At 41.3% G+C, this 27,984-nt stretch overlaps 1 protein-coding gene and 1 long non-coding RNA gene across 2 annotated transcripts in view; one reads left to right on the plus strand and one right to left on the minus strand.

Annotated features, from left to right (window-relative positions):
* Positions 1-345: 345 nt before the first annotated feature.
* WIPI2 (WD repeat domain, phosphoinositide interacting 2) overlaps positions 346-27,984 on the minus strand; it is a 35,819-nt gene continuing 8,180 nt past the window's right edge. Inside the window, exons 2-12 of the mRNA XM_048866320.2 lie at positions 23,512-23,594; positions 17,215-17,384; positions 16,253-16,349; positions 15,442-15,539; positions 13,376-13,468; positions 12,481-12,551; positions 5,884-5,991; positions 4,580-4,744; positions 3,305-3,412; positions 1,998-2,128; positions 346-1,076 (exon numbers count right to left, since the gene is read on the minus strand). Of these exons, the coding sequence (XP_048722277.1) occupies positions 964-1,076; positions 1,998-2,128; positions 3,305-3,412; positions 4,580-4,744; positions 5,884-5,991; positions 12,481-12,551; positions 13,376-13,468; positions 15,442-15,539; positions 16,253-16,349; positions 17,215-17,384; positions 23,512-23,594 (1,237 nt within the window). The 3' untranslated portion in view covers positions 346-963. The remainder of the gene's footprint in view (positions 1,077-1,997; positions 2,129-3,304; positions 3,413-4,579; positions 4,745-5,883; positions 5,992-12,480; positions 12,552-13,375; positions 13,469-15,441; positions 15,540-16,252; positions 16,350-17,214; positions 17,385-23,511; positions 23,595-27,984) is intronic.
* Positions 9,633-27,766, plus strand: LOC125643548 (uncharacterized). The gene is made up of 3 exons (XR_007358747.2): positions 9,633-10,384; positions 22,019-22,119; positions 27,322-27,766. It is a non-coding gene; the product is annotated as an uncharacterized LOC125643548 (long non-coding RNA).

Consider the following 27,984-nt stretch of genomic DNA (forward strand, 5'->3'; position numbering starts at 1 on the left):
TAAAGCAGGTATAAAATGAGAGATTATTGCTGCTCTGCCAGGGACATAACTGATCTAACAGAGGGAGGGAGGAAGAAAGTGCTTTCCAAGTTATTAACCTGAAACACCTCTTCTAAGTCAGCATATTGGCTAACTTGGCTTGAAGACAGACAGCTCCAAAACAGCAAGGATAGATGAACATAAAAAAAACCCACAACAGTAAGTGTCTACCCCTTCCTAGCTTTCCTTCCCCTAAGATTTTTCCTGTACAGGCACTTTCTATATTACATATTCTTGGGGACAGAAGAAATTCCAGTCAGGGAACAGGCCTTCCATCCCAACAAACAGAACACTCCCACAAATAAGCAACATTCAGAAGGAATTTTAATTAACCAAATGGTTCAGGGAAGGGGAGGGGGAAACCCAAGAAACAGGATATTGCATCTTAAAGGTTGCATGTCAGTCATGAGGCATGCCTGCAAGCCAATGCACAGGAAACCATTTGGACCTTTGTCAGTGCAGAACCAGCCTCAGCATCCAGAAACACTTTTCCACTCCTTCCTTATATATGCTAAGTATTATATACATATATAAAAAAATACAAACTTTAGTTTGTTATAAAGTGGCTTCTCTCGCCAATGCTTGCTTGGCACATGAATGCATGCAAAGCTAGTAGGTTGAGGACTGCACAAAGAGCAGGTTTTGGCAACAAAACAAAAACAAAACAAACCCCGCCCAAAAACAAAAGCAAAACCACACACAGCTAAAAATCGATAAGCAAGATTAAAAGCCACTGAATTGAAACCATATATTTTTCCAATGGTATAGAATTAGGACTACAGCTACAATGTTTAAAACTGTTTTTGGAGTCTGTCATCCTCTCTCCCAATTCATGCCAAAGTTCATAGCAGCATAACACGAGATTCCTCAAGAAACATCAGGCCAGTGTTCTCAGCTTTAGGAGTGAGTTCACAGGTCAAAAGTTCAGTCAGTCCGAAGAATCATGGGAGGATGCTCACTGTCTTCGTCCAATCGCAGCGCATTGGTTTCATCTTCCAGGCAAGCTCCACCCACTGCACCCAGATCCTCTGTATAGGCTGCAGAAACAATGATAGTGATTGGGGTTCAGTAGCAAAAATTGGAGCTTGGATGCGAGAAAGCTCCCGATGCAAGTTTATAAGCTGAAGTACAAGACACTACCTGCAACAGCACCATTGCCATTCTCGATTGGCTTTGTCACAAGTCAGTGTTTTTTAAAACCACGATTTGCTGATGAGGTCATCATCAGGCTTCCAAATTTAAGCAGAGCTCACTCCCTTGTTCTGAGCAGGTGGGCTGACAATCTTGACCCCCTCCCCCGACACTGCTGTGATCATCACAGCATTCACCCTGGGACAGTGAAATGTGTCATCTCCATGGCCAAATCTTCTGCCAGTGTGCCACCAACAAAGGAACTGAGGGTACTTATACTGGTTATATTAACTATATACCTGGTCTCCACTCACTTGGGGAACCCTAACATACTCAAATTCTGGACTCCACCAAGCCAGTACAGATTTAATCTGTATGTCAGACTGGTGGGACAGTGGCAAAAGTCACCATGACAGCAACAGAAATATTGGGGTATCTTGTGCAACTCTTACAAAAGGACTGCAGTCCAAATGCTGCACAGAAGCCGATACCAAGAGTCTGTCCAAACACTACGTAAGGTTAACAAAACATCATAACCTAAGGCACATATTACTATGGTGTCCCAGTACAGTTCCATATTCAGTTCTGTCCAGACTGCCCAGAAAGTAGCAAAGACAAACGATCTGTCCCGTGAAGCTTCCAAAGTGGCTCTCAGAGTCACTTAACAGCTACCCTCTGTTTCCACTACGACTAACAGAACAAATGCTTCATAACAGGTTTACAGAGTCATAAAGATAAAGGCCAAAACTTGGAAGAGCACAAGAAGCCATCTTGGATAGAATCATCTTTAGATGAATCTTCTCCCAGTTTTCCAGCATTAGCCTTACCATGTCTTGTGGGTGATGAAGGCACATAAGTACCTTTTGTCACAGCAGCACTATAGGTTTGTGCTACTAGTGGCCGGTCATGTGACGCAGACTCTAAAATTTCATTGGCTGGCTCCATACTGCCATCTAGCCTAGTCGGCAGAGAAAGAGATTAGATGTGCAGAAGTGGTTCAAGGAACAATCACCAATACAACTGCAGTCAATACTCCTGCACACCAATTGTGCAAAACCTCCACATTAGGCATGCAAAAAAAATCATACATCTGTAATATTAATAAAATCTTTAATGCCGTTGATCACTGTAATCAGTTCCTCAATCTTCAATGTCACACATCACTTGCATTGTGACCGAGAGGTGTCAGCCTTCCAGAGAATTGTAGGGAAAGCATTTGGCGGGCTGCATTTCTCATCACAAACACTGAAGACAAATCATCTAAATTATGCCAAAGGCATAACGAGTTAAGTGGCTGGAAGCAGAGGCTAGATACATTCAGACTAGAAATGCATTTTTTTAAACAATGAGGATTACCCAGTAGAACAATTCACACAGTAATGTGGTGGATTACCCATGACTTGAAGTCTTTAAATCAAGATTTCAACTTTTTTGTAGAAGATATGCTCTTGCCCAAAAAGATATTCTAGCCCTGATGCAGGAATTATTAGGTGAAATTCTATGACCTGCATTATACAGGTGGTCAGATTAGGTAATCATAAGGGTGCCCTTCTAGCCTTAAAAACCTATGAATCCTTGCTATGCTATCAACCCTGATCTCTCCTAAACCATTCTACAGACCTGCTACTAAACAGACCATGTGTCCAGCCTACAGACAAGGTAGCTTACAAGTAAGCCTGTCCCATGACATTAGATATTAGTGCAGGAGCCAGTTTCTGTATTTGTAAAATGGGGATGATGCTTCCCCACCTTTGGAAAGTTCTCTCACCCATGGAAGAAGTGTGTTAGGTGTCATGTTTCATATTCTTGTTAAAGTAACTGAACCACCAGCTGCGTGGCAGGAGATAGGAGTATAGACTGACAGCAGATTGATTCTTGACTGCAATCAGACAGCATTAAGTTTCTGCTATGAAAGTGATGCTTAGTGTAACAGTTACTAGGAAGGAAGAAGCAAGGAGATTCTAAAGGTTACTCACCTCCTGCCACTGCTCTTAAAAATATCAATACAAAAATGAGCTCTAAGATTTGAGTTCAGCAGGAGGAAATGAGTTTTGGAACAAAGATTTGTGTCAGTCCAGTTATATTAGAAAACCAAACGTGACAAGTACACAGGTAGGACCGAGTCTGGACTTACTTGTGCTGTTTCATTAGTGTGCACTCTCCTCCTTCCTGTGGGTCCAGGTTGTACATATAGAGGTACCCATCAGAAGCTCCCACCAGTAAACGGGGAATCTTCTGGATTCTAGAAGAGATTAGGAGAGGACACAGAAAACCAAGTTTTAGGAATGGTATATAACCATTATATATATACCAGCAGAAAATTGTGGTTTCTAAGTGATCGCTTTCCCCTCACTACAGCTCATAAGAAATCTGGTTCAATGGCTACATATGCAGGGCTCCCATGACAAAAGTAACATGCAGGGGAATCTGGCACAAAACTACCACTGACATTAAAGGGAGCCATTTGTGTAGGTCTCGTGCATGTTAATTAACTCACATGTGGAGGCAGTGTTGTCTAATGGCTAAAGGAGACAAGGAGTCAAGCCTCTGGTTCGCATACGAGCTCCGCTACTCACTCACTGTGGCACTGCATGGCACTCAGTTTCACCATCTAACATGGTGATATACTTCCCTACCACACAGGCATGAGGTGAGGCTTATTTAATGTCTGCAGAGAGCTCCGAGATCAGATGAAATGTTATTAAATGTAAAATGAAACCTGTAAGTTTGAGTAGATCAGCACAAATTTATTAATTCCCCACAAAACACATTTAATACTGCACAGTTTATTGCTTTGATAGCTGTGCCAAATGCGCCACTTTTGGTTCAGACAGAATGAAGACTAAAATGTGTCTAGTCAGTTAAAAAAAAGACTCAAATACTACACTTTTACCCAAATTTAAGAGCTTGTCTTAGGAATTGCAGACCCCAGATTTGGCACCTTAAAGTCTTCTGAATTGGATAGTCACGACTGTCTAATACAACAACTTAATATCAAAATGCATTAACATTTCATTCAGCACTAATGGGGAATGAATATTCTAGGTTTGAGTCTGTTTTTAAACATTCTTCCTTCACCAGGAAGGATTTCTGGAAGCTCACAAAATCCTCTTTAAAAAGCAATTCATTCCACAATCATCCCTGAAGAAACTTTATGCCTTCTGTTTCAGTCGGGCTCTGAGTAATTAGTTTTCACACACTGTTCCTGAGCAGGACGAAGCTTTGAAATGGTTAACAAATGGCAATCCAATCCCTGATGTGTTCTATACATTAGCCATTTAGCTATAGAGGAGATGTGTGACCTGACAAGCCAGAAAACCTTGGAACATTATCTATTCTGTCAAGGCTTCCTTTGCTTGATACTGGCAGTCCACCAGGTGGTGGGAAAAAACCTCATCTCCTTACTCACGTGGCAAGAGTACAGATGTTTTTGTGTCCACAGAATGGCAGGCGAACTGTAGCAAAGGCTCTGCCCTGGTTAAACATTTCTGTGACTTGAGAGGGCAGATAGCTTGTGGAGGCCATCAGCACTTTTCCGAAGTAACCTGTCCAGGTAGTGGGCTCTTCCTGAGGTCTACAGTTCAGGAGGAAGAAAAGGGAAAGTTGAATTCAATTGTGTACTTTGACATTAAAAACAACCTGCAACAAGAGAAGGATGTCTGGTGGTCTTTTTACTTTATGTATAAAGGCTCTTTTCCTTGTTTGCCCCCTCCCCCTTAGAAATAACACTACTGATAAGTCTGGTATCCCCTATTTTTGTTGGGCTTCTCACTGCAAGTCTCATGTACTATGAGCACTCTTAGCCCTTTAGCGAATGGATAGGCTGTTAAATTGCTAACTTTTTTCCCCTATTTATAAAATTGCATGACAACGTGTTAACAAAAATTTAAGCAACCTGACTATATAAAAGAATCACTTCCATTCTCAATCAAGTTTCACTATTGTTTATCTAGTATCATAATCCAACCATTTTCCAGAGTCTCAGGGCATGTCTACACTTACTTCCGGAGCGATTGATCCAGCGAGGGTCGATTTATTGCGTCTAGCAAAGATGCGATAAATCGACCACCAAGCGCTCTCCCGTCAACTCCGGTACTCCACCAGAGCGAGACGCTAGGGCAGAGTCGACGGGGGAGCGTCAGCAGTCGTCCTACCGCAGTGTAGACCAGGCCTCAGAGACAACCGTAAACAACAACAACTGAAGTTCTAATATAAAGATCATGCAGGAAAACTGAAAAACCTTTCTAGAACACCTTTATGCATCATGAAGCAGCAAACAAGGCAAAAATCCAAATTCCCTTTGCAGGTCACCCTTGAAATGATAATCTAGAGTGTAAATATGCTCCATGCCCTCAACCCACACAAACATAAGTGTTTTTAGTTGCAGCCTTTTATGGCACTCCATGCATGTCAGTACTATGATATATGCAGGTGGGGAGCTTGACTGACTGTGTAGTAAAAGGCACATGTGATTAAAAAAAATTTAAGCGTCTCCATTTTTCTCCTAAGGATGTTCCAACTTATAGAAATAGTTTTTCTATTTACAGAGGGACATGTGTATCTCAGCAGCTGAATTCAGCCAGTTGATCCACAATTGTCTTGCTATGTCCTTAACAGTAAGGGGTTTTCAAAAGAAGGAAGTGTCCAAGCTCCTGAGAATTCATCCAGACTGCCAAACAACAAGTCTGTTTCTTGAGCACTTCTGAAACTTACTTTTCTTTCACAGTCTCAAGTTTGAAGATGTGCACTGTCTCTGTGTTACTGGATGCAGAGAGGAACATGCCATCCATGCTGAAGGCCAACGAGCAGATGCTTACACACCTAGAAGAGAGAGTAACTGCATAAATGTCTACATACTAGTGCTATGCCAAACAGGAAATGGAGAAAAGGTATCATTAAGTCATAGGGAGCTCATGAGGCTCAGTTAAAATGGGAATATTAGTCCCCCACACTAGCATACAGGAGTCTTTGTCACTGAATATTTCCAGCCTCTTCAGTTATTAATCCAGCTCCATTGTGCAGGCCAGGAAAAAATTCTGGAAATGTTGCAGAAAGGTGGAAAGAGACAGCTTTTCTTGTTCAGTCTCGTATCAGAGATTTACAGATCACTCACATTTAAACCAAGATCTCCAAAGGACTTAGAGCCTGTGTGCACTGCCCTCTGTGAATCAGAAAAGGGAAAACATTTCTAGAGAGAACATTCTGAACTGTTTTCGTTGACATTTTTTGTTTCGCTTACAGAGAGACAGAATCTCAGGCTTCTGAGTTTGGACTTCCCGTTATGCACTAGATTTCAACTGAGACACCAGCTAGGGAATCAGCAGGCATCAGAGTCCAAATTCAGCCTACCCATCTCTATACAAAGCCCAGTGCAACTACATGGGTAAGTATCACAGAAACTGTAGTACTATACCAGTGACTTATTGGAATCAAAATGGTTAAAGAGATTTGAAGAAGTGTGAAAACAAGCTATTTACACGTTATTTTTCGGTCATGAAATCTGAGCGTGCCCCAAATGCGAACTTGATGACCTTCGTGAAATGAGTTTGTTAGTCTCAAGAGAGGCCAAGGACTGAATGACTCAGAGAACACACACTTGAATCAGTTCTTTTCAACACCTATTCTCGTGTTTTATACTGTAAATTAGTGCAGCCACACATAGTGCCATAATCATACCAGATACTTTACAGGAGTTGACCTGCGTCAAACAAGTACCTGCACCAATAAATTTCTAATCTAAAAGCAAGAGCAAGTACAATACTGTATGGCAAGTTTTGGAAGAGAAGGCGGCTAGCATACATTCAATTGGAAGTCGTTACAGAAACACTGGATAGTGGGAAAGCAAGAGTGGGTGAAAGATACTGTGATGCTGGCAGACCAGGTGCCAGCTCATGCCAAGGTCCCCATGTCACAACTGAGCAATGATAAATACATAGCTGAAATCACTATGGCTCACCTGTGTGTTAGCCCTGTTAAAATAGGTATTATAAGAATGTGTGCAGCATTTGTTGCTTCTCTCCCACCCAGCCCCAGTGAGGATTCTTACTCCTGAGGGCATTCTGCGCCAAAAAATTTAAAATTCTGCAAATTTTATTTGTCAAATAAACGCGGAGGCTCCAGCATGGCATTGGGGAGCACAAGCCACTGGCTGCCACAGAGATGGGAGATCACTGTGCAGCTCCCCGCTGGGACATGGACTCAGCAGTGAGACTGCACCCAACCCTGACACAGCATAAAGACCTGGCCTGCCCCAAAAGCGCCTCAAGGCCCTGCCCCTCCATGTGGCCAGGCAGGCTTAGCAAGCCAGGATCCAAGTGTGGAGGGGCTTAATGTGGGGTGATCCAGGTGTGGGTCGAGAGAGTTCTGTGTGGGGAAATCTGGGTGTGGGCAGCTCAATGGGGGGCGGGCAATCTGGATGCACAGGGGCTTGTTGGGGGGTTCTGCGTGCAATGGTAATGAGACTCTGCGGGGGGGGGTCAAGGTGAATGTGGTTGGGGCTCAGCAGCGAGGAGGCCTGGGGGTGTGTGTGGGGGGGATAGAGCTTAGGAGGGGGTCTGGGTGTGGGGGTCTCAGTGGTGGTTCAGATGCTGGGGGACTGGGGACAGTGATTTCTCTCTCTGCCAGCTGCCCTGGGCATCTGAAACACATTGCTGGGGCAAGTCGCATGACTGCTCTTGTGACTTCCCTGCCAAAAAATGACTCTCTCACGGGGAAGCAAAAGGAAGCAAAAAAATCTGTGGGGAACACAAATTCTGTGCAATTGCAGTGGCACAGAATTCTCCCAGGAGTAGAAGATGAGTCATGCCAGTGGATTCCTCCCATGAAACTGAGTTTGCACATAGCAGGAGAGGGAGAGAAGCCCCCAAATAAAAGGAACTAGGTCTGCAGCTTGGACTCTGGGAGGCAAGGTTTTTCTTGGCATAGGCAAGAGATCTTCAGCTGCTTAGCTTGGGTTAGCCCTAAAGGACATACAGAGCTTGCTGATTATAGAAGCTTCTATTACCTTTTGAAACTTATTTGTGTGTATATTTTTACCTGCTTTAACCTTGTAAAATAACTCTGGTCTCTTTTTCCTATTTAATAAATCTTCATATAGTTTATTATAGGATTGGCTACAAGTGTTGTCTGGTGTGAGATCTAAAGTGCAACTGACCTGGGGTAAGTGAGTGGTCCTTTGGGACTAGGAGTAACCTGAATATTGAAGTGATTCTTGGTGTAAGGGACCATCTATCACAAAGGTACATTCACCTGGATGATAAGATAGGTTGTAGTACTGAAGGAGACTAGATATGACTCCACATTAAAGCTGTTTTAGTGCCTGAAGAGTTCACACTTGATAATTGGTTGGTGAAATCTCTATATAGAATTCTCAACTAATTTGGGGTTTGTGCCATGCTTCCTAGCAGTCTGCCCTGAGATTGGTACTCTCACTCTCGAGTCACTGTAGGCAGCGTTACACATAATGATGCAGAATTCAGGAGACAAGCTTGAATAGTCTGTAGGAAGGGGCTTTTGGAACAGATGAATAAAGAGATGTAGGCAGAAGTGGATTAGTTAGTGCTTTGCAGAGATGCTTCGACTTAAATGTGGAATGGGGATGTCTGTTCAGAGATCTGGGGTTGGAGAGAGATGGTAAGATCATAGAATCATAGAATATAAGGGTTGGAAGGGACCCCAGAAGGTCATCTAGTCCAACCCCCTGCTCAAAGCAGGACCAATTCCCAGTTAAATCATCCCAGCCAGGGCTTTGTCAAGCCTGACCTTAAAAACCTCTAAGGAAGGAGATTCTACCACCTCCCTAGGTAACGCATTCCAGTGTTTCACCACCCTCATAGTGAAAAAGTTTTTCCTAATATCCAATCTAAACCTCCCCCACTGCAGCTTGAGACCATTACTCCTCGTTCTGTCATCTGATACCATTGAGAACAGTCTAGAGCCATCCTCTTTGGAACCCCCTTTCAGGTAGTTGAAAACAGCTATCAAATCCCCCCTCATTCTTCTCTTCTGCAGGCTAAACAATCCCAGCTCCCTCAGCCTCTCCTCATAACTCATGTGTTCCAGACCCCTAATCATTTTTGTTGCCCTTCGCTGGACTCTCTCCAATTTATCCACATCCTTCTTGAAGTGTGGGGCCCAAAACTGGACACAGTACTCCAGATGAGGCCTCACCAATGTCGAATAGAGGGGAACGATCACGTCCCTCGATCTGCTCGCTATGCCCCTACTTATACATCCCAAAATGCCATTGGCCTTCTTGGCAACAAGGGCACACTGCTGGCTCATATCCAGCTTCTCGTCCACTGTCACCCCTAGGTCCTTTTCCGCAGAACTGCTGCCTAGCCATTCGGTCCCTAGTCTGTAGCTGTGCAAAAGATCAGAAAGAAACAAAACAATCTTCCCATTTGAATATACAGAGACAGGGAAAGAGCAGAGTATAGGAAGGTGAAGGCTAGAGGAGAAGATCACAATAGTCAACAAGGAAAGTTACCAGAGCATGGACAAGTATCTTAATACTGACAAAGGGACAAATTTTGGAAATGGTGGTCTGAAAAGCAGAGTGTGTGAAAGGGAAGGGAAGAAGAATTGAAGAGGTCACCAAGATTGAGCCTGGGTGATTGAAAGAGTGGTGTTATTTTAACTGGGTTTTTATCTGTCACCACTGTTACACAGAATTCAACTGTTATCTAGTCCCTATGAATGGTCTCAGTTTAGAAAGACAAGAAAGAAAAAACACTTACGAAAAATGCAAAAATGCTCATTAATACTATTAGAATCTAAAGAACCCTCTGACACATCTGTAGCAAACGCTTTTAATGTTTACACTCAGTTTCACAAAAAAGTAGTGTACTTCTAACGTTGAGAGGTAAGAATAATTAAAATGTATTCTGAAGGTTTTGGAAGTATATTAGAACCTTCAATGAATGCCAGTATAGCCAAAGGTTAAGTACAAGACCTTGCTTGTCATTGCTGTAAAAGACAGACAATATATACACATAACTGATAAGCTCTCTTTAGTTAGAAGCTTCTGATGACATTGGCAAACAAAAAACTGCTTGAATAGCTTTGAGCTAATGATATAGGAATATATTATTATAATGTACATTTGTTATGTAGGTGGAGAAGTCCGAGGAAAGGGATTGCTCCTTAACACTGCCTGCTTCTGATCTCCTGATGAAGCTGCACAAAGCAGACTATCACCTGTTCATAATTAACGGTAACTGGAAATTGAGTGAAATTTAAGTACAATGTAAAAGTGTCATTGCATCACAAGTGCCATTACCAATCAAAGCTATAAAATTAAGATTCTGCCATTTATGAAAACATGTATAGATCTCAAAATTAGACTTTCATAAGTGATCAATTCCCTGTCTCCCAATCCCAGTTTCTGGCAAACGGAGGCTAGGGACACCATCCCTGCTCATCCTGGCTAATAGCCATGGATGGACCAATCCTCCATGAATTTATCTAGTTTTTTGAACCCTGTTATAGTCTTGGCCATCACAACATCCTTTGGCAAAGTTCCACAGGTTGACTGTGTTGTATGAAGATATATTTCTGTTTTAAACCTGCCGCCTATTAATTTCATTTGGAAATTCATTTAATCAATTTCCCTAGTTTGTGTGTTATGAGGAGTAAATAACACTTCCTTATTTACTTTCTCCACACTCAGTCATGATTTTACAGATCTCTATCATACTCCACCCCTTAGTCATCTCCTTTTCAATTAAAGCCAGATTCCAGTAAGACTTTTATTGTTCACTTCTGTTAACCCCAGAACAGCTAGCAAGTAGATCTGAAAAGTTCATCTCGATCCTTAAAATATTCTAAAAATCATAAAAGGTACATTGCATAAAAACCACCCTCATTCTTCAAAGTAAAATAGACTCCCAAGTGGTCAATTTACCCCTCCTCTGAAAGAATGTTCAGATGACAGCAACCAGACATATGTAGTAGAAGTGAGGTATACTTAAAGTTTAGTGTGGTTACTCTCCACACCCTAAGATTTAGCTCACTTTCCTATATGATAGTATTAACACTCAGCAACGTCTCTTCATAATAGGGAGTAGTTGCATAAGCAGCTCTAGTAACAAATTATTGTGAGGTGAAAGAGTACTGTTTTTCCTAAAGGCAGTAATGCTCCACCACACTGAAAGGAGGTCACCAGGTGCATTGTATTAAGCATCCACAGAGGTTTAACTTTTTAAAAACTAGATTTTAAAAGGAAAAACTTAAAGCAGCTCTTCATCAGCTATGTATTGCACGTGTACATTGCAGAAAAGTTAGGTGAAAAACCAATACATTTTCTCTAAATGGCAAAACAGTTTTGGATGCTTTATAATGAAGTAAATAGAACAGTATGTATGCCATTTTTTCCAAAAGCGTACTTCAAGATTTGTTTTGCTCCCTTGCTCTCTATATATTGCAAGTCTGTTGCATATGTTCTCTATTGCCTCAAGCTTTTAAAATAAGCTTTTCTCCTTTAGAAGTCAGGCCTTCACTTCCTTTTCTTGTTGCAAGGCTTTTGGAGGGCTGGATATATCATATCATGAGAAACTGTAAGAGCAAGCATTTTTTGTTCCCCATTTCCTTCATTCAATAGGAGAACACCTGGCCCAATTTGAACTTCTTGTATGCTCTATTCTGATTGAGACAGACAGTGGAGAACCAGGGAAAGGGGTTGGTTAGAAATCATCCTAAAAATCAGGACAGCATTCTTCCTCCTTACAACTACAATTTTAGGCTAACTCAAGCATTTCTTGACATACTAGCCCATAATCAGCAAAAACGGTCAGTGTCTAATACGGATATAGTTTTCTAAATAATATGGTTCAGCAGTCCAATGAATGAACCCAGTTTTGGACACAAACATCAGTGTTAAATCTCTAAAGCCCCTCAGTAGTTCAGATATCAGAAACAAATCTCACAAATCTTGAGCAGGAAAGATGTATCTTTCCTAACACCCGCATCATTACCCCACCACAAGCAGTAGCGCTATAGCTAGCATGGCTTGATGTGCATCGATACAGTCCGTCAGCGTGCTGGAGCATCTTTATGGTGGAAACATATCAGAGGTCTGCAAAGTGGGCAGGCTGTTGGTCAAGTCAAAAAGAGCTGCAGAGGGCCATACGCTCTTTTGCTCTCTCACAAACCTGGTCTGTAACTTTAAGGGATTCAGGATCAATTGTAGCAAAGTATAAACTTTACTTCAGTTACTATGACTCATGGCTATACAAAAAGGTCAACGACAGAATACATTGGAAATCTACCGCAAGGAACAAGCTTCAGAGAATGAGCTTTTTTGAACTTCACCTCTTCACTCCCCTTCGGAATTCAAAGAGTTTCTGTCCCTCTGGAATGGAAAATACTCGGATCACTGTCCCCTATGAAGAAAAAAACCAAGCCTCATTCCTCAATTTAAATACCCGCTTTGTGGTTCTCACTCTAGTCAGTGTGCACAAAGATCAGAGTACCATCACAACCAGTTCATACTGTGCAATTCTTGTCACAATTGCTGCACACCAGATAAGAGTCACCCAACATAAGCCAGTTAAAACCCAAAGGCTAAATGTATTTTTAGAGGGTGGGAAAAGCAGAGAGAGGATGGGCTTAATAGCTGACCTACGAAGTTAAAGAGAAGGAGTTCTGTGTCAAGGAGAAGCCTTTTCCCTTTCTAAGTATACTTAGAACAGTATTTCTTTTCCTTGTGGAAAGGAAATGCAATTAGCACTACCTCTTAGGCATGGTACCATGTGATAAAAGTAAAGGCAATGCTATGCACTTCAGTTCAGTTCTGAGAGAGAGTGTAATATTCCAATCTAATACAGAATGAGCCAAGCCTGTGCTGATTTGTGTAATTCAGACAGAAGTGGTCAGTCTGTGCCAGATACAGGCTATCATTTCACTCTATTCCACTTTGACTTTTACCGTCTTGTTTCCGTTTTATGATTCTACCTTCCTAATAATACGCAAGATCGCTAACTTCCAATAAATATACTTTATCACTGATGTCCTAACTACATTACATCTGATTGTCTGTAGTCATTTAAAAGCCTTGTTACCACTAATACCAGTAGCTCCTAATTCAGAGAGTTTTAATTATACCAGCCAACCTCTTTTAGTACTTGTGAAACATTTAGGATACTTGGAAACACTACAAAGTAAGTTTCACTCTGATCCATATAGTCACAACCAAATCAAAACCTACCTTTTCCGATGCCGTGGCAAGTTTAGTGCCATTTGCATCGAAGGCCAATGCAGCCAAGGGACTATCATGAGCTGGGATCATGTTAGCAGCTCTCTGCAAGAATAAGCCAATAAAATATAGAACTTAGTATAGTGCAGATAAAAAAAGTAAAATCAAAACAAAAAATGCAAGGCTGGATTTTTAAGAGAACCCAAACAGATGTACATTATCTGTTTTAGACCTGGTAATATACTAGAATGTACAGCTTCACGAAAACATCACCACCATTCATAGAAACGACTGACAGCACAAAAGATCATAAGGAAAAAACGGTCATATTAAAAACGTCAGTCATGAGATTAATAAAATAGTCATGATGAATCAGTTTTAAATCGCACTGTTAAAGTGTACAGTGCTCACTTTATATTTTGATTACAAATATTTGCATTGTAAAAAAGAAAGAAATAGCATTTTTCAATTTACCCCATACCTCACACTGTAGTGCAATCTGTATGGTGAAAGTGCACCTCACAAATGCAGGGTTTTTTTAAACGTAACTGTACTTAAAAACAACACAGTGTAAAACTTTAGAGCCTACAAATTGAAGCAGGAAGAGGCATATGAATAATGAGCACATCTGGCATGTAATACCTTGCAATGCCAGCTACAAGAATGCCATTTAAACACCTGTTCTCACTTTCAGATGAGATTATAAAATAAGAAGTAGGCAGCATTTCTTCCCATAAATGAAAAACTTGTTTGCCTTAGCGACTGGCTGAACAAAAGTAGGACTGAGTGGACTTTTATGAGGTGAATAGAAAAAAATACTCTTGCTTTTTTTACAGTGCAAATATTTAATAAAAGTAGTATAAAATGAGCACTGCACACTTGATATTGTGTGTTGTAATTGAAGTCAATATATTTGAAAATGTAGAAAAACATCCAAAATCATTTATAAATAAATTTAAATTGGTATTCTATTTTTGCTTAACAGTGTGATTAATCGTGACTACCTAGTTAATTTGTTTTGTGTTAATCACATGCATTAACTGAGTTTTTCCTAGGGCTTTCAATCTATAATGCCCAACCCTAACCACTAATCCAGAGGTGGGCAAACTTTTTGGCCCGAGGGCCACATCTGGGTGGGGAAATTGCTTGCAGGGCCATGAATGTAGGGCTCAGGCAAGGGGTTGGGGTGCAGGAGGGAGTGCGGGAGGGAGTGCAGTGTGCAGGAAGGGGCTCAGGGTGCAGGAGGGGATGCACAGGAGGGGGCTCAGGGCAGTGGTGCAGGGAGGGATGCAGAGTGCGGGAGGGGACTCAGGGCAGGGGAGGTGCGGCAGCGGGCTGGGGTGCAAGCAGGGAGTTGGGGTGCAGGAGGTACAAGGGGGCTCAGAGCAGGGGGTTGGGGTGCGGGGTGTAGAAGGGGTTCAGCATCCAGCCCAGCGCTGCTTACCTGAAGCGGCTCCGGGGTGGCAGCGGTGTGCACTGGGGCCAGGGCAGGTTCCCTGCCTGCCCTGGCCCCCGCGTAGCTCTAGGAAGCGGCCAGCACTGCATCTCTGCAGCCCCGGGGGGGGGGCGCACTAAGGGAGGGAGGCAGCAGTGCAGAGAGCTCCACATACTGCCATCACCTGTGGATACCTCCCCTGAAGCTCCCATTGGCCATGGTTCCCTGTTCCCGGCCTATGGGAGCTGCGGGGGGTGGAAGCAGGGGCAGTGCATGGAGCTCTGTCCCTGTCCCCTGGGGCCGCAGGGACATGGTGCTGGGCGCTTCCCACAGCAGCGCAGGGCCTGTGGCGCCACGGGGGTGGCAATCCCAAGGGCTGGATCCAAAGCCCTGAGGTACCAGATCCAGCCCACAGGCCGAAGTTTGCCCACCCCTGCACTAATCAAATGTAGTATTACCCCTTTACTGTGTTCCGCTTTCTTATGCCCAGCTTCAGTAACAGACAAACTACAGTAGAGACCTCGTTCCACAATAATGATCTCAAGTAATTTGAGTTTCCGTTAACTCCTCTTTGAGCCTATTAAGCTAAGTCTCAAAAAAGCACATCTTTAACGGTGCCAGTAGCACTGACAAGGACTCTTACCAGATTGATGGTGTCAAAGACTTGCACCTCTCCGATGGTCGCACTTCCTGGATAGGCCAGATAGCAGTTATCATTGTTTATTGACAAGGCGCACAAGCCTATGAAGGATGAGCAAAAAAGGATTAAAGAGGCAAAGGCCAAAACTTACCCATCAGAGATTTAGTTCTATATTCAGATCAAGCTACAAAATATCAGAACTTAACTCAAAGCCAGTGTCCTCAGAAGGGTCTTAAATGGGATGGGGGCTGGACAATCTTAAGGCCAACAGCCACCAGTTTAAAAAAAGTGATCATTTTAAGACAGAAATAGTCATATGGAAGGTATAGAAACTGTGATAAAGAGTCAAGAATTTCCTGGGTTCACAGTTCGTGATACCTAAAATATTATCCCTACAGATGCATTTTGCAGTGTTGCCATGCAAATTCTGGTGACATCTTGCTCATTATGGTTTCTTCAGTGTTCAATTATGATCAAATCTGAATATCATCCCTATGAAATTTTTCACCTGACTGGGAAAATAAGGTACTAAAAAAAAATAAGTAGTTTCACATAGGATGGCAGAGATTACTTTATTTGTGATGGTATGAATGCAAAGAAATTCTCAAAATATCCACTTAGTGTCACAGGGCAATTTCAGCACCCTTTGAATCTGAATATACTTCAGGGTCTAGCAGCTAACTCCCACTGTCAAGTGGGAATAAAGATTTTATTAATGAGCGCTCTACACAATTTCCTATAAGAAACAGTCGCACACAATGAAAGACTATACATTTCATGTGTTTCTTAAATTAAATGAGCCCCAGATATTCACCAGCAGGGTTGGGGGGCGTCTCCCTGATTGTATGCAGCACCTTCATGTCTCGTATGTTATGTATGTATAGAGACTCTTCTAGGCATACTATCAGCCTCTAGAGAAAGGGGACAGGAAAATAAAGACAAAATTAAATATATTAAAAGGAATTTGTACAATTTCTTACAGATTACCACAACCTGTGTCCACCACATATTAGGCAATTTTCAAACACAAAGGCAGAAAGTCCTTGCCCAGTGCAATGCTAGTCATTTCTGAGTTGATGGGAAGTAGTAACATTAAGCTAAAGAGGGTGTAGATTGTTTCAGAAGACTGCTCTATACTGAACATTTATAGGGGCATAGGTACATCAACCAGTGGTGTAAGAACTCCACACCCCTAACTGACTTAACTATAGCAACATAACCCCTAGCACAGATGCAGCTATGTTGACAGAAGATGGCTTCCTTCTGACACATCTAACTCAGTTTGAGGAGTTGGTTGTTTCTACACAGACATAAAAACCCCTTCTGCTGGTGTAGTATGCATCTACACCATGAGCTATGTCAGTAGAGTCTCTGTAGTGTAGATATACACTCATGCTCAGCAATACCCAACAACTGGGTTACTTGCACACCCTGAGATTTAAGGTATATTGTCTAATACAGCCCTCAACCCTACCAAGATGCAACTTCCAAAGTAGTTCCCATATAGAAAGCATTAAGTTTAAGGAACTCTGATGTAGTTCTTTAATCAATTATTGAGAACAATGCCCTGGGAATGTTTCACGACAACATTCATACTCAACAGAATTTCACACAAATTATGATGTTAATTGCCTATACCCTTCCAGGGCTAGAAGCAGGAAAGTTAAAATTAGCAGTTTCCAACTATTTTTTGGCACCAGAGGGAAATAGTACTTGGCAGGGGCCAAATCCCCAGCCTGTCAAGAGACATTTCTACACCCAAACATTATTACTTACCTGTCTATTTAGTTTGACAGCCAGGATTGTATTGGAATAGCTGTAGTTGCAAATCTCTGTCCCCTTCTTAAAGTGGCAAACTTTCAGCTTGCGTGGGGCTTTAAGGCTAACTATGGCCACCAAGCTACTGGAGAACAGCCTCTCCACGATGCACACATCTTCTGTGTCGGCTAAGGAGTTACAAAAGGGAAAGGGAAGTAAGAAATTCCATATTAGAGAAAAAGTACCCTACAGACCACAAAAAGACTGAAGTCAATCCACAAGAAGTGAGAAGAGAATGTAAACTTAATGTGCGAACAGAACCATATACACTGAATTCTGATTTACAAAGCCCCTTCTTCACATGCCATAATATTTTACATGTTTGTAAAATGAGGGTATTTTAAAAATACGTTTACTTGTGTGTAAATATTATTAACAGGATACTGAATGGCTGCATCAAAATCTCATAAAAGGAAAGGATCATACATTGTGTAACGTATAGTGAAATGAAAAGGTGACTGCCTAGATAAATGCAGTACCCCTGTGTGTGTGAAAAGCTTTATGATGCCAAGTAACCTGGAATTTATGCAGACAGAAAAACTACTGTACTCAAGGTAGTTGGTAAATTGGTTGTTCTGAAACTGTAAGGGCCACCAGCTCTAGCTCAGTGGTTTGAACACTGGCCTGCTAAACCCAGGGTTGTGAGTTCAATCCTTGAGGGGGCCATTTAGGGATCTGAGGCAAAAATTGGGGATTGGTCCTGCTTTGAGCAGGGGGTTGGACTAGATGACCTCCTGAGGTCCCTTCCAACCCTGATATTCTATGATTCTTCCCATGGCACTTTCATTTTTCTGAGGTCTCACATCTGAAAACTGACCAGGCATGATCTCAAATAGCTGTAAAAACTGACATGGAGACTGAGCATCTGGATAATTCACTGAGCCAGAAAGCAGCGACTCTTTCTCCCTGCTGGATCAATAGTGGCATTTTCTAGGACAGCTGGCTGTATATATGTATTTAATATTAAAGTGGAAAGAAGAAATGAATCTGTTAAGTATCTGAACAGGAGAGTGCTTATCAGATGCCTACAGCCGTTCTAGAGCTGTAAATAAATATCTACTAAAAGCCTGATGTTCCATTATAGACTCAGTCAAGACAAGTTCCTTGAGCCTTCCTGCCTTGATCCATTACTGTAAATCTACCATTTCAAAATCAATATTTGGATTAGTGCAATGCTGATGCTTGCCAAACAGGAAAACTGCCTGAAAGAACTATTTCTGAGGGCTTCAGAGGCATCTCTTGGTACAGTCAAGCAATTGATACTCTTCTCACCAGCCAAGCCAGAAGTTGCCTGAAAGACTATATTTATCTGTCCAATCTGTCTAGCATATGAACACATCCAATACCCTACACACTTGTTCAGTATGAGTGAGTTTTTAGCTAATTCATTTTGCAAATATATTTCAGTTTTTACCTGAAATATTTAAAGAGGTCCCTGAGTAAGATGTGCATGCACTCCCTACTACAAGAAGAAAAGAAAAGAAAAAGGAGTACTTGTGGCACCTTAGAGACTAACCAATTTATTTGAGCATAAGCTTTCGTGAGCTACAGCTCACTTCATCGGATGCATACTGTGGAAAGCGTAGAAGATCTTTTTATACACACAAAGCAAACAAGAGGCTGTTCGGCAGCTCTCCAACACCACTTTCTACAAGCCATTACCCTCTGATCCCACTGAGAGTTACCAAAAGAAACTACAGCATTTGCTCAAGAAACTCCCTGAAAAAAGCACAAGATCAAATCTGCACAGACACACCCCTGGATCCCCGACCTGGGATATTCTACTACCCAAGATCCATAAACCTGGAAATCCTGGGTGCCCCATCATCTCAGGCATTGGCACCCTGACAGCAGGATTGTCTGGCTATGTAGACTCCCTCCTCAGGCCCTACACTACCAGCATTCCCAGCTACCTTCAAGACACCACTGACTTCCTGAGGAAACTACAATCCATTGGTGATCTTCCTGATAACACCATCCTGGCCACTATGGATGTAGAAGCCCTCCACACCAACATTCCACACAAAGATGGACTACAAGCTGTCAAGGACACTATCCCCGATAATGTCACGGCTAACCTGGTGGCTGAACTTTGTGACTTTGTCCTTACCCATAACTATTTTACATTTGGGGTCAATGTATACCTTCAGATCAGCGGCACTGCTATGGGTACCTGCATGGTCCCACAGTATGCCAACATTTTTATGGCTGACTTAGAACAACACTTCCTTAGCTCTCGTCCCCTAATGCCCCTACTCTACTTGTGCTATATTGATGACATCATCATCTGGACCCATGGAAAAGAAGCCCTTGAGGAATTCCACCATGATTTCAACAATTTCCATCCCACCATCAACCTCAGCCTGGTCCAGTCCACACAAGAGATCCACTTCCTGGACACAACAGTGCTAATAAACGATGGTCACATAAACACCACCCTATACCGGAAACCTACTGACCGCTATTCCTACCTACGTGCCTCCAGCTTTCACCCTGACCACACCACACGATCCATCGTCTACAGCCAAGCTCTGCGATACAACCGCATTTGCTCCAACCCCTCAGACAGAGAAACACCTACAAGATCTCTATCAAGCATTCTTACAACTACGATACCCACCTGCGGAAATGAAGAAACCGATTGATAGAGCCAGAAGAGTTCCCAGAAGTCACCTACTACAGGACAGGCCTAACAAAGAAAATAACAGAACACCACTAGCCATCACCTTCAGCCCCCAACTAAAACCCCTCCAATGCATTATTAAGGACATACAACCTATCCTGAAGGATGATCCAACACTCTCACAAACCTTGGGAGACAGGCCAGTCCTTGCCTACAGACAGCCCCCCAACCTGAAGCAAATACTCACCAGCAACCACATACCACACAACAGAACCACTAACCCAGGAACCTATCCTTGCAACAAAGCCCGTTGCCAACTGTGCCCACATATCTATTCAGGGGACACCATTACAGGGCCTAATAACATCAGCCACACTATTACTCTGAAACCTACTACAAGAAACAGTCTCAATACCAAAGTTGCTATAGGAAGAGTTTATACCAAGTTCTTTTCATTATTAAATGAAACCTTAATAGATGAAGGATCCTTCAGTTTCAATCAAAATTTCAGATTAACTAGTGCATCAGGAGTGGTATTCAACTTGTTAATTGCCTTGTAATGGTTCAGACATGTTTACACAGAAATAAGCTTGCATCCAAAGTATGAGAGAAACATCAAAATAGTTTAAAGAAGCCTTGCAAAATTCTATTCACCCTCTTTTCCAAGCCAAGTAGTGGTGTATGGGTTTTTTTTGTTTTTCTGTTTTTTTTAAAAACAGAGGGGAACGAGTGATTACTTTTTCAACATGGGAAGAATGAGCACTTAGTTTTTGTGCCTGGGCTAGTAAGTTTTCACAATCATGGTTCAAAGCAGTGGATCTCAACCTTCTTGATGCCATGGGCAACTTTTGAAAAGAAAAAAAAAAGTCAGACCAATCATTTATTTTTAATATGTCAATTTATCACAATTCCAAAAATGATTAAATCTAGAGAGGTAATGATGCATCTTGACTTTAAAATACATTAAAATGCTTAATGTGATCAGTTTGGTGCAAGTAGTAACTGACAGTACAAGTTACTCTTCAGATGTACTGCCATGTTGTTCCAGAGTGCTTCATAGCAAATATACCATTTTTACAAGAGGGAAGAGAGGAGGAACAAAGAACCTAGCTGCTCAGGGTGACTGTTCCCTCCTCCCCTCTCACGAAAAATGAATCAGCTCCTCCTTTCTGCCACCCTCCCCTGGCAACCCAAGACCTGGAACGAGGGGGTCTGAGAGGTTCCCACTGGACCTGCCACTCCCCCAGGCCTGGGACTGGGGTTGAAGAACTTCTAGAACACCAGCAGAAGTGTTGTCAGGGGCCAGGGTACATGTGGAAGTGGCATTCTGCAGAACTGATGTGGGGCTCAATGGAAAGAGTGTAAGTGATCGTGGTCAAGAAGGAAATTACTGGAACTTTGACAGACAGCAGATGCAACCACCATTAAGAGGACCAGTTCACACATTACCCCACTCTGTGTGCTCTCAAACGGTCAAAAATACCGTAAGAGCTAGGAAAAATTCCCAGTTCCCCTCCTCTAACCAGATACATACTACACCTCTTGAGTAGTGTACTTCATTTAGGCTATGTTTACAATATCTCTTTTGTTGGTCAGGAGTGTGGGAAAAAACAAAAACCACACCCCCGACTGTCACAAATTATACCAACAGAAGCACTGGTGTGGGCAGCGCTATGTTGGCAGGAGATGCTCTCCCGCCAACATAGCTACTGCTGCTCATTGGGGGTGGTTTAATTATGCTGATGGGAGAGCTCTCTCCAGTCAGCACAGCTATGCTACTGAAAGGTCTCTAGTGTAGAAATAGCCTTAGTGATCTACTTAAGAATTTGCAGAGTTTAATTCTACAGTAGAAAAATACAAGAGGTACCAATAGAGGATATGAATAGCACAGCATGTACACAACCATTTAGGACCAAAGTCAACACCAACTCTGCCCAACTTCTACACCAGAGAAACCCCAAAATGCATTTCTGCAGGGTTAAGCTACCTTGTGCATAGGGTGTCACTATGTAGAAGTAAAATTAACATTTTGTTAAATCTGTTGCCAAGTCATTAACTATTTTCCCTCCAGTTATTTAGCAAGTAATTATACATACACAATGGAAATATCTTGATTTATTCTTTACTTCTCTATTGCAGAAACTGCATGCTCCATGGGTGGAGGTCAAGTCAGGCTAGCTCAAACAGCTCACCAAGCGATCACTTTCTTTTAAAAAAGCTGCTAAAGCATGAAGTGCAAGGTAGGTCTTTATACTCATAAAGAAAGCTTTCAAAATGTGAACAGAGCATCAACTAATGTAGATGGTCTAAAACAATCCCAAAACGTGCTGGGAAGCACTGTGGTCCACGGGATAGGGCACTGTGCTAGGAGTCAGGAGATTTGGTTGCACTGGTGCCAACTGTAATTTCCCCAGGGGTGCTGGACCCCCGCTGCACCCCAGGCCCTGCACTCACTCCACCCCGCCACTTTCTGCCCACACTCCACCTCTCCCCACCCCCCGCACACCACTGAACAGCTGATCGTGGCAGGTGAACAGCAGATGAGCTGATTAGGGCCCATCAGTAGGCAGGAGGGCTGGGAAGGAGCTGATCCAGGGGGCTACCAGTGAGTGCTGAGCACCCACTTTTCCCCCCCGCAAAGGGTGCTCCAGCCCTGGAACCTATGGATCTTGGGTCTGTGGGAGTTCTGCCAGGGATCTGCTGTCTGACCTGAGGTGTATCTCTGTGCCTTGGTTTCCTGCATCCTTGGTCTCTCTTGTGTATTCAGATTGTGAGCTTTTTGGGAAAGTGACTATCTTATTATGTATTTGTACAGAGCCGACCACAGTGGGGAACCCATCTCCACTGATGTCTCTAGGTAGGACATGAATAAAAATGAATAAATATCAACTTTTTGTTTTAATGGTATGTTAACATCTAAATTAGCAATAGAGTTCAGAGTTAACAGCTGACGTCACTGTCTACAGAGCAAGAATTTTCATATTATGAAAATATGTCTATAGTCTAGCATGAGTGGCACCTCAAATGGGTCAAGCTTAGAAATGTACCCTTTTTTAAAGTATTCAATTCAGCTTCAGTCAGTTGGAATAGGATGGGGGTGAAGAGAAGGGGACTGGAAGGCTGCAGACATTTCATTGGTTTTGGTGAGGAAAGCAGAAGCTATTGAGCAGCAAGACCCTGAGGTATTCTCTTTTTACAACTTGTCCCTGTAACAAAGACACTAGGATGCAAAACAATGCCATAATTAGTTTTTTTTTTAAAATAAATTAGAGTAAAGGCTATGCTAACTGTGGACCCCATGAGATCTTTTCCACATAAGTCACATCACATTATGCAGTAACCAATTATGGTGGCCAGAAAACACCACTTCCTTTGGTGACTTACCAGAGTTCACAGTATGCCGCCTCTCTCTCTCTCTCAATATAGATATATATATAAATAAAAATAATGAAAACCTCTTAGTAGTCCAACTGTTTCTTTCATGTATGTTTCACGATAAAATTAAAGCCCCAACCACATGACTTTCAGTCAACCTTTAGAAAAAACAGTGAGACCTGGCTTAGTCTGCCAATCAGTCTAAAAAAGTCCCCCTCCCTACCCTCCCCCCAAAAAAGTTAGAAAAGGACACTTACTACATTCATAGATCTGTTCCAGTTTGTCCACAGAAGAAAGGGAGAAGAATTTGTAACCTGACTTACTGCCAACAGCTAGGGACCTGCAAAGAAACATCAGATTAGTCCATTAGGAACAGAAACTGAATAGACTGTCAGACTATAAGCAGCAAATTTCAAAACTCATTTTGTGATCAGCTCAAAAGGAATGGTAGTTGAGAAGCTTGACAGAAAAATTGACACTGAATACTCAGTTTTTCTCAACAGAGAGAAAACCAGATGGTTTCAACATTTGTCCCAAATGGGAAATTATGTTTCACATTTTTAACAGGGCACAACACAGCCTAATTTAAGTCTGAAACCTGAAGCAATCACACTAGTGATTTTTTCACCCCATTCTGTACCCCAAACAAAAAGCTTTAATTTAGAGTTAAGGTTGCTTAAGCAATGTAACCCAATGGAAAAATACATAATTACAACATCACCATTAAAGATGGGCCGCAATGGATTTTTTTTTTTTAAATAAAGCTTGTGCTCATTTTTTGCTTCTTGATGCTGTACAAGATTTTTTCCTACAAAGTTTCTGCCAGTTTTCCCACCTGAGAAGTTATGGAATGTCAATTCTGGTTTTGCTAGAGGACTCTTTGGACTTAGAGTTGTTAGCTCTCCTCATTTCAACACGGGTACCATTCTGTATCTTTAAACATTGGGTTTCTTTCTCCAAAATGCTAGCCACTGATGTTAAACAGATGTTAAGAGCAGAACAAAAAGTTTTAAACAATTTAACTTAAGACCTTCCCCCTCCCTCTGCTCAGTTTGCACTCTTAGCTCATAATGCCATTTTGTTAATTTTCCAGAGTCTTCAAGAACAGGACTTGAATTATTAATAAAGAACCCCCAGCAAAAAAACCTTTAAAAGTTCCTCTTTCATCATAAAACAGCAAAAGACAACATACATAATTTGTCTCCCTTTTCACATGACTTAATCACCTTTGAAAATAATTTTACATAAATATCCTACCTCCTTTATAGTTCATACAGTTTGTTAACAATGTGAACATGTGGAAATTCAGTTTGTACATTCCAGCAACCTGAACTCTGACCCACAAGTCATACAAACTCTTTCAACAGATTTATCGTCAGGGCTTGAAAAAGTCACTCAACTATAAGCCCAAAGACTAAAGCCTATTAGCCAAGGTGAAGAATACCTGTGTCACCATCACTCTAAGCCTGCAGGCCCTTGAAATTTAAATGAACATAGTACACTATAATTGTAAAACATTAACAATTAACTTTCTCATTAATATTATTTTAAATGCAACTTACTCGTTATACTTTCCTTTCCTGACTTCAAAAGTGAGCTGTATTTAAGTTACAAGGGTTCCAAAAAAAAGTTAGACACCAGCCCTGAAGTTTCAAAAGGTGACATTTTTAACTCCTCTGAGCTCTCAAACTATTAAACAGATTTACATCCATCTTCCGAGAAATTTAAACCTGTGTGTAAGTGATGTAATTTCAGTTAAGAAAACATGCTTTCCTACTTTAAAGGATTTTAACTCAACAAAAAAACTGCAACAACTATTGCCAAAAAACTGTCACTACCAACACCTTTAACGGTTTTGTATTTAAGATGTCTGGGAGAGGAAGCAGTAGTAAATCTCTCCAGAATCAGTAACATTCTTAAAGGTATTTCATTTAATGCAGGTATGAGGAGGGCGTAAAAAGTTTAATTTCTTTTTATTGCCATTGTTCTACGAAAACACCTACAACCACACTAAATTTACTTTTGACAACATTGAAAATATATTGGACAAAGAGCAGATTGCATCCGATAAGTTTATGGGATTTCTTTAACCTTTATAAGGATGAGTCCAGTGAATGTTTATCTGGATTCCATGAAAGTATCTAAGATTGTAAATTAGGAATGCAATGAGTTCAATTCCTCAGCTGTGTCAGACACCAAGGATTTCCCTTAAACTAGAGAGACAAGATACAATCATTTGATTTGGAATGGCATTACAAATCTCACTTCATGAAAGCACACAAACATGTAACTGGCTTCAAATAAATCGAGTCACAATGCAGAGTTGATTACTCTATTGCAATACAAGCTACAAGGATCCAGTATGATTCCCTCATGGGCAGTTTGTTGCTTCCTAGTAATAGGTTTACAGAGAAGTATCTCATATTTAGTATGCAATACCTCAGTAACCTTCTGTTTTATATTTATACATCTTAAATGGGCACTATAGCAGATGGCTGTATCACCATTGCATTGACAGGTCCACACACACCAGAAAGGGTCGTTTTACTTTTGTCATCATTTGGATCACCTGTAGTTCCTTCTCCATTAAAAAAGGCTTTAAATGCTACGGAAGCAGGGTGGATAAAAATCAATGGTTTAAAAAAAAATAATTAAAAAATCAGATAAAATGCTTTTTGAGGAAAAAACTTATCTAAAGATAGTTTTAATTAAGATATATTATAGCTCAAAGATATCTCATCATGGAAGAGGGATTATAAATTCTAATTCTATAGTATGAGTCAATATATTTATGTAATGTTTAAGAAAAGTTTTGTAAATAAGTTTCAATAGTTCATGGATTAGGGACCCAATGTTATGAGGTTCCAGGGGCTTCTGTATAGATTTAGGTTAATCTTTCTATCTACCCAATGGGACTCAGAGCCCAGTTTAAAAGATACCAGAGATGCTTAGTTTTGTAGTTCATAGACTGTGGATTTGTCTCCAGAGATAACATGCTTGTTTACAGCAAAAATGTTTTAAAATAAATAATATACAGGTGAGAAATAACAGACCTCAACCCTATTGTCCCTCTGCAAATTTGCGTACACAAAGTCAATCCCTTACCTCTCTCTAAAAGTGCAAAAGTTTCAAAAAGTTCAATGAACAGAAGATTGTTGGGGGTGGAATAGATCTGGACAAGGAGAAGTTGTCTGGAGATAAATGTGAGAAGGGAGGGACAGGCAGCAGAAACAAAAGTAAAACTGTTTGAGCAGCATATTCCAGAAGTCTTGAGGTCTCTCTCTCAGTGTATCATGGAATCATAGAATATCAGGGTTGGAAGGGACCTCAGGAGGTCATCTAGTTCAACCCCCTGCTCAAAGCAGGACCAATCTCCAACTAAATCATCCCAGCCAGGGCTTTGTAAAGACTAACCTTGAAAACCTCTAAGGAAGGAGGTTCCACCACCTCCCTAGGTAACCCATTCCAGTGCTTCACCACCCTCTTAGTGAAATAGTGTTTCCTAATATCCAACCTAGACCTCCCCCACTGCAACTTGAGACCATTGCTCCTTGTTCTGTCATCTGCCACCACTGAGAATAGCCGAGCTCCATCCTCTTTGGAACCCTCCTTGAGGTAGTTGAAGGCTGCTATCAAATCCTGCCTCACTCTTTTCTTCTGCAGACTAAACAATCCCAGTTCCCTCAGCCTCTCCTCATAAGTCATGTGCTCCAGCCCCCTATTCATGTAGCCGTCACTGATTTGAGATCTACCAGACCATTCTCTCACTAGAAGGGAAAACCTATAATGGCAGCAGGCCATAAAAGAGACCCACTTTGGGAATACGAAGCATTCAAGAAATATATGTTTGCGAATGATGTTTTAAAGAAAGTCACACCAGCAAACTGGGGGAAGTCACTTAAGCACTTGGATTCAGAGACTGTTGAAGTGAATCTCACTTTTAACAGCAGTAGCTTCTTCTGCCGGTGTCGAAAGAATATTTTCTTCTTTTGGACTAATTCATTCCAAATTGAGAAATTGTTTGCGACCTGAAAAAGCAGGAAAGCTTGTTTTTTTTTTTTTTCCAGATTATGAACAAACAGGAAAATGAAGATGAAGATGACTGAGTTAGCTACAGAAGCCAATATTTTAAGTTTCTCATGTTGACCTGGCTGAAATAGTCAATTTAATTTTTCTTTTTTAAATATTTCATTTAACTATTTTAGTTAAACAATTTTAACAAAAACAAACCTGATTTTAAAAACTTGAATACTTAACTAAATTCAAAAATTCATATGCTTGTTTTGTTAAAATATTATATGTTTGCTGTTGAAGAAAAAAATCCAGAATACATAACATTGTTGTTTTAGTTAAATAAAACAATTTAAATGTCTGTCTGGTGATGTTCCCCTCCTAATGCAGCATGGCAAGAAAATCCTCCAAATATTAATGATTAACCTGTTGAACTGGAGATAGTTCACCTCCCAATGACTTCATAAATATCTGCTTCAATTACCTTTGGTAAATGAAATAACCAAACAATCATTATTTTCTGATATAGCTGTAAAACTAATCTGAAAAGTTTTCAAAATAAATCACTTTAAAAATGTATAATGTGTACTTTTTAAAAATGAAACCTACATCTCTGAGTTGTGAAGAATATGTATTAAGGTTATAACAACCAACAAGAATGCACTTATGTAGAAATCCATGATTAAATTGAGTCTTCCTGACTAGTGATTTAAATCATG

This window comes from Caretta caretta, chromosome 10 (genome assembly GCF_965140235.1).
Source record: "Caretta caretta isolate rCarCar2 chromosome 10, rCarCar1.hap1, whole genome shotgun sequence".
NCBI classification, from domain to species: Eukaryota; Metazoa; Chordata; order Testudines; family Cheloniidae; genus Caretta; species Caretta caretta.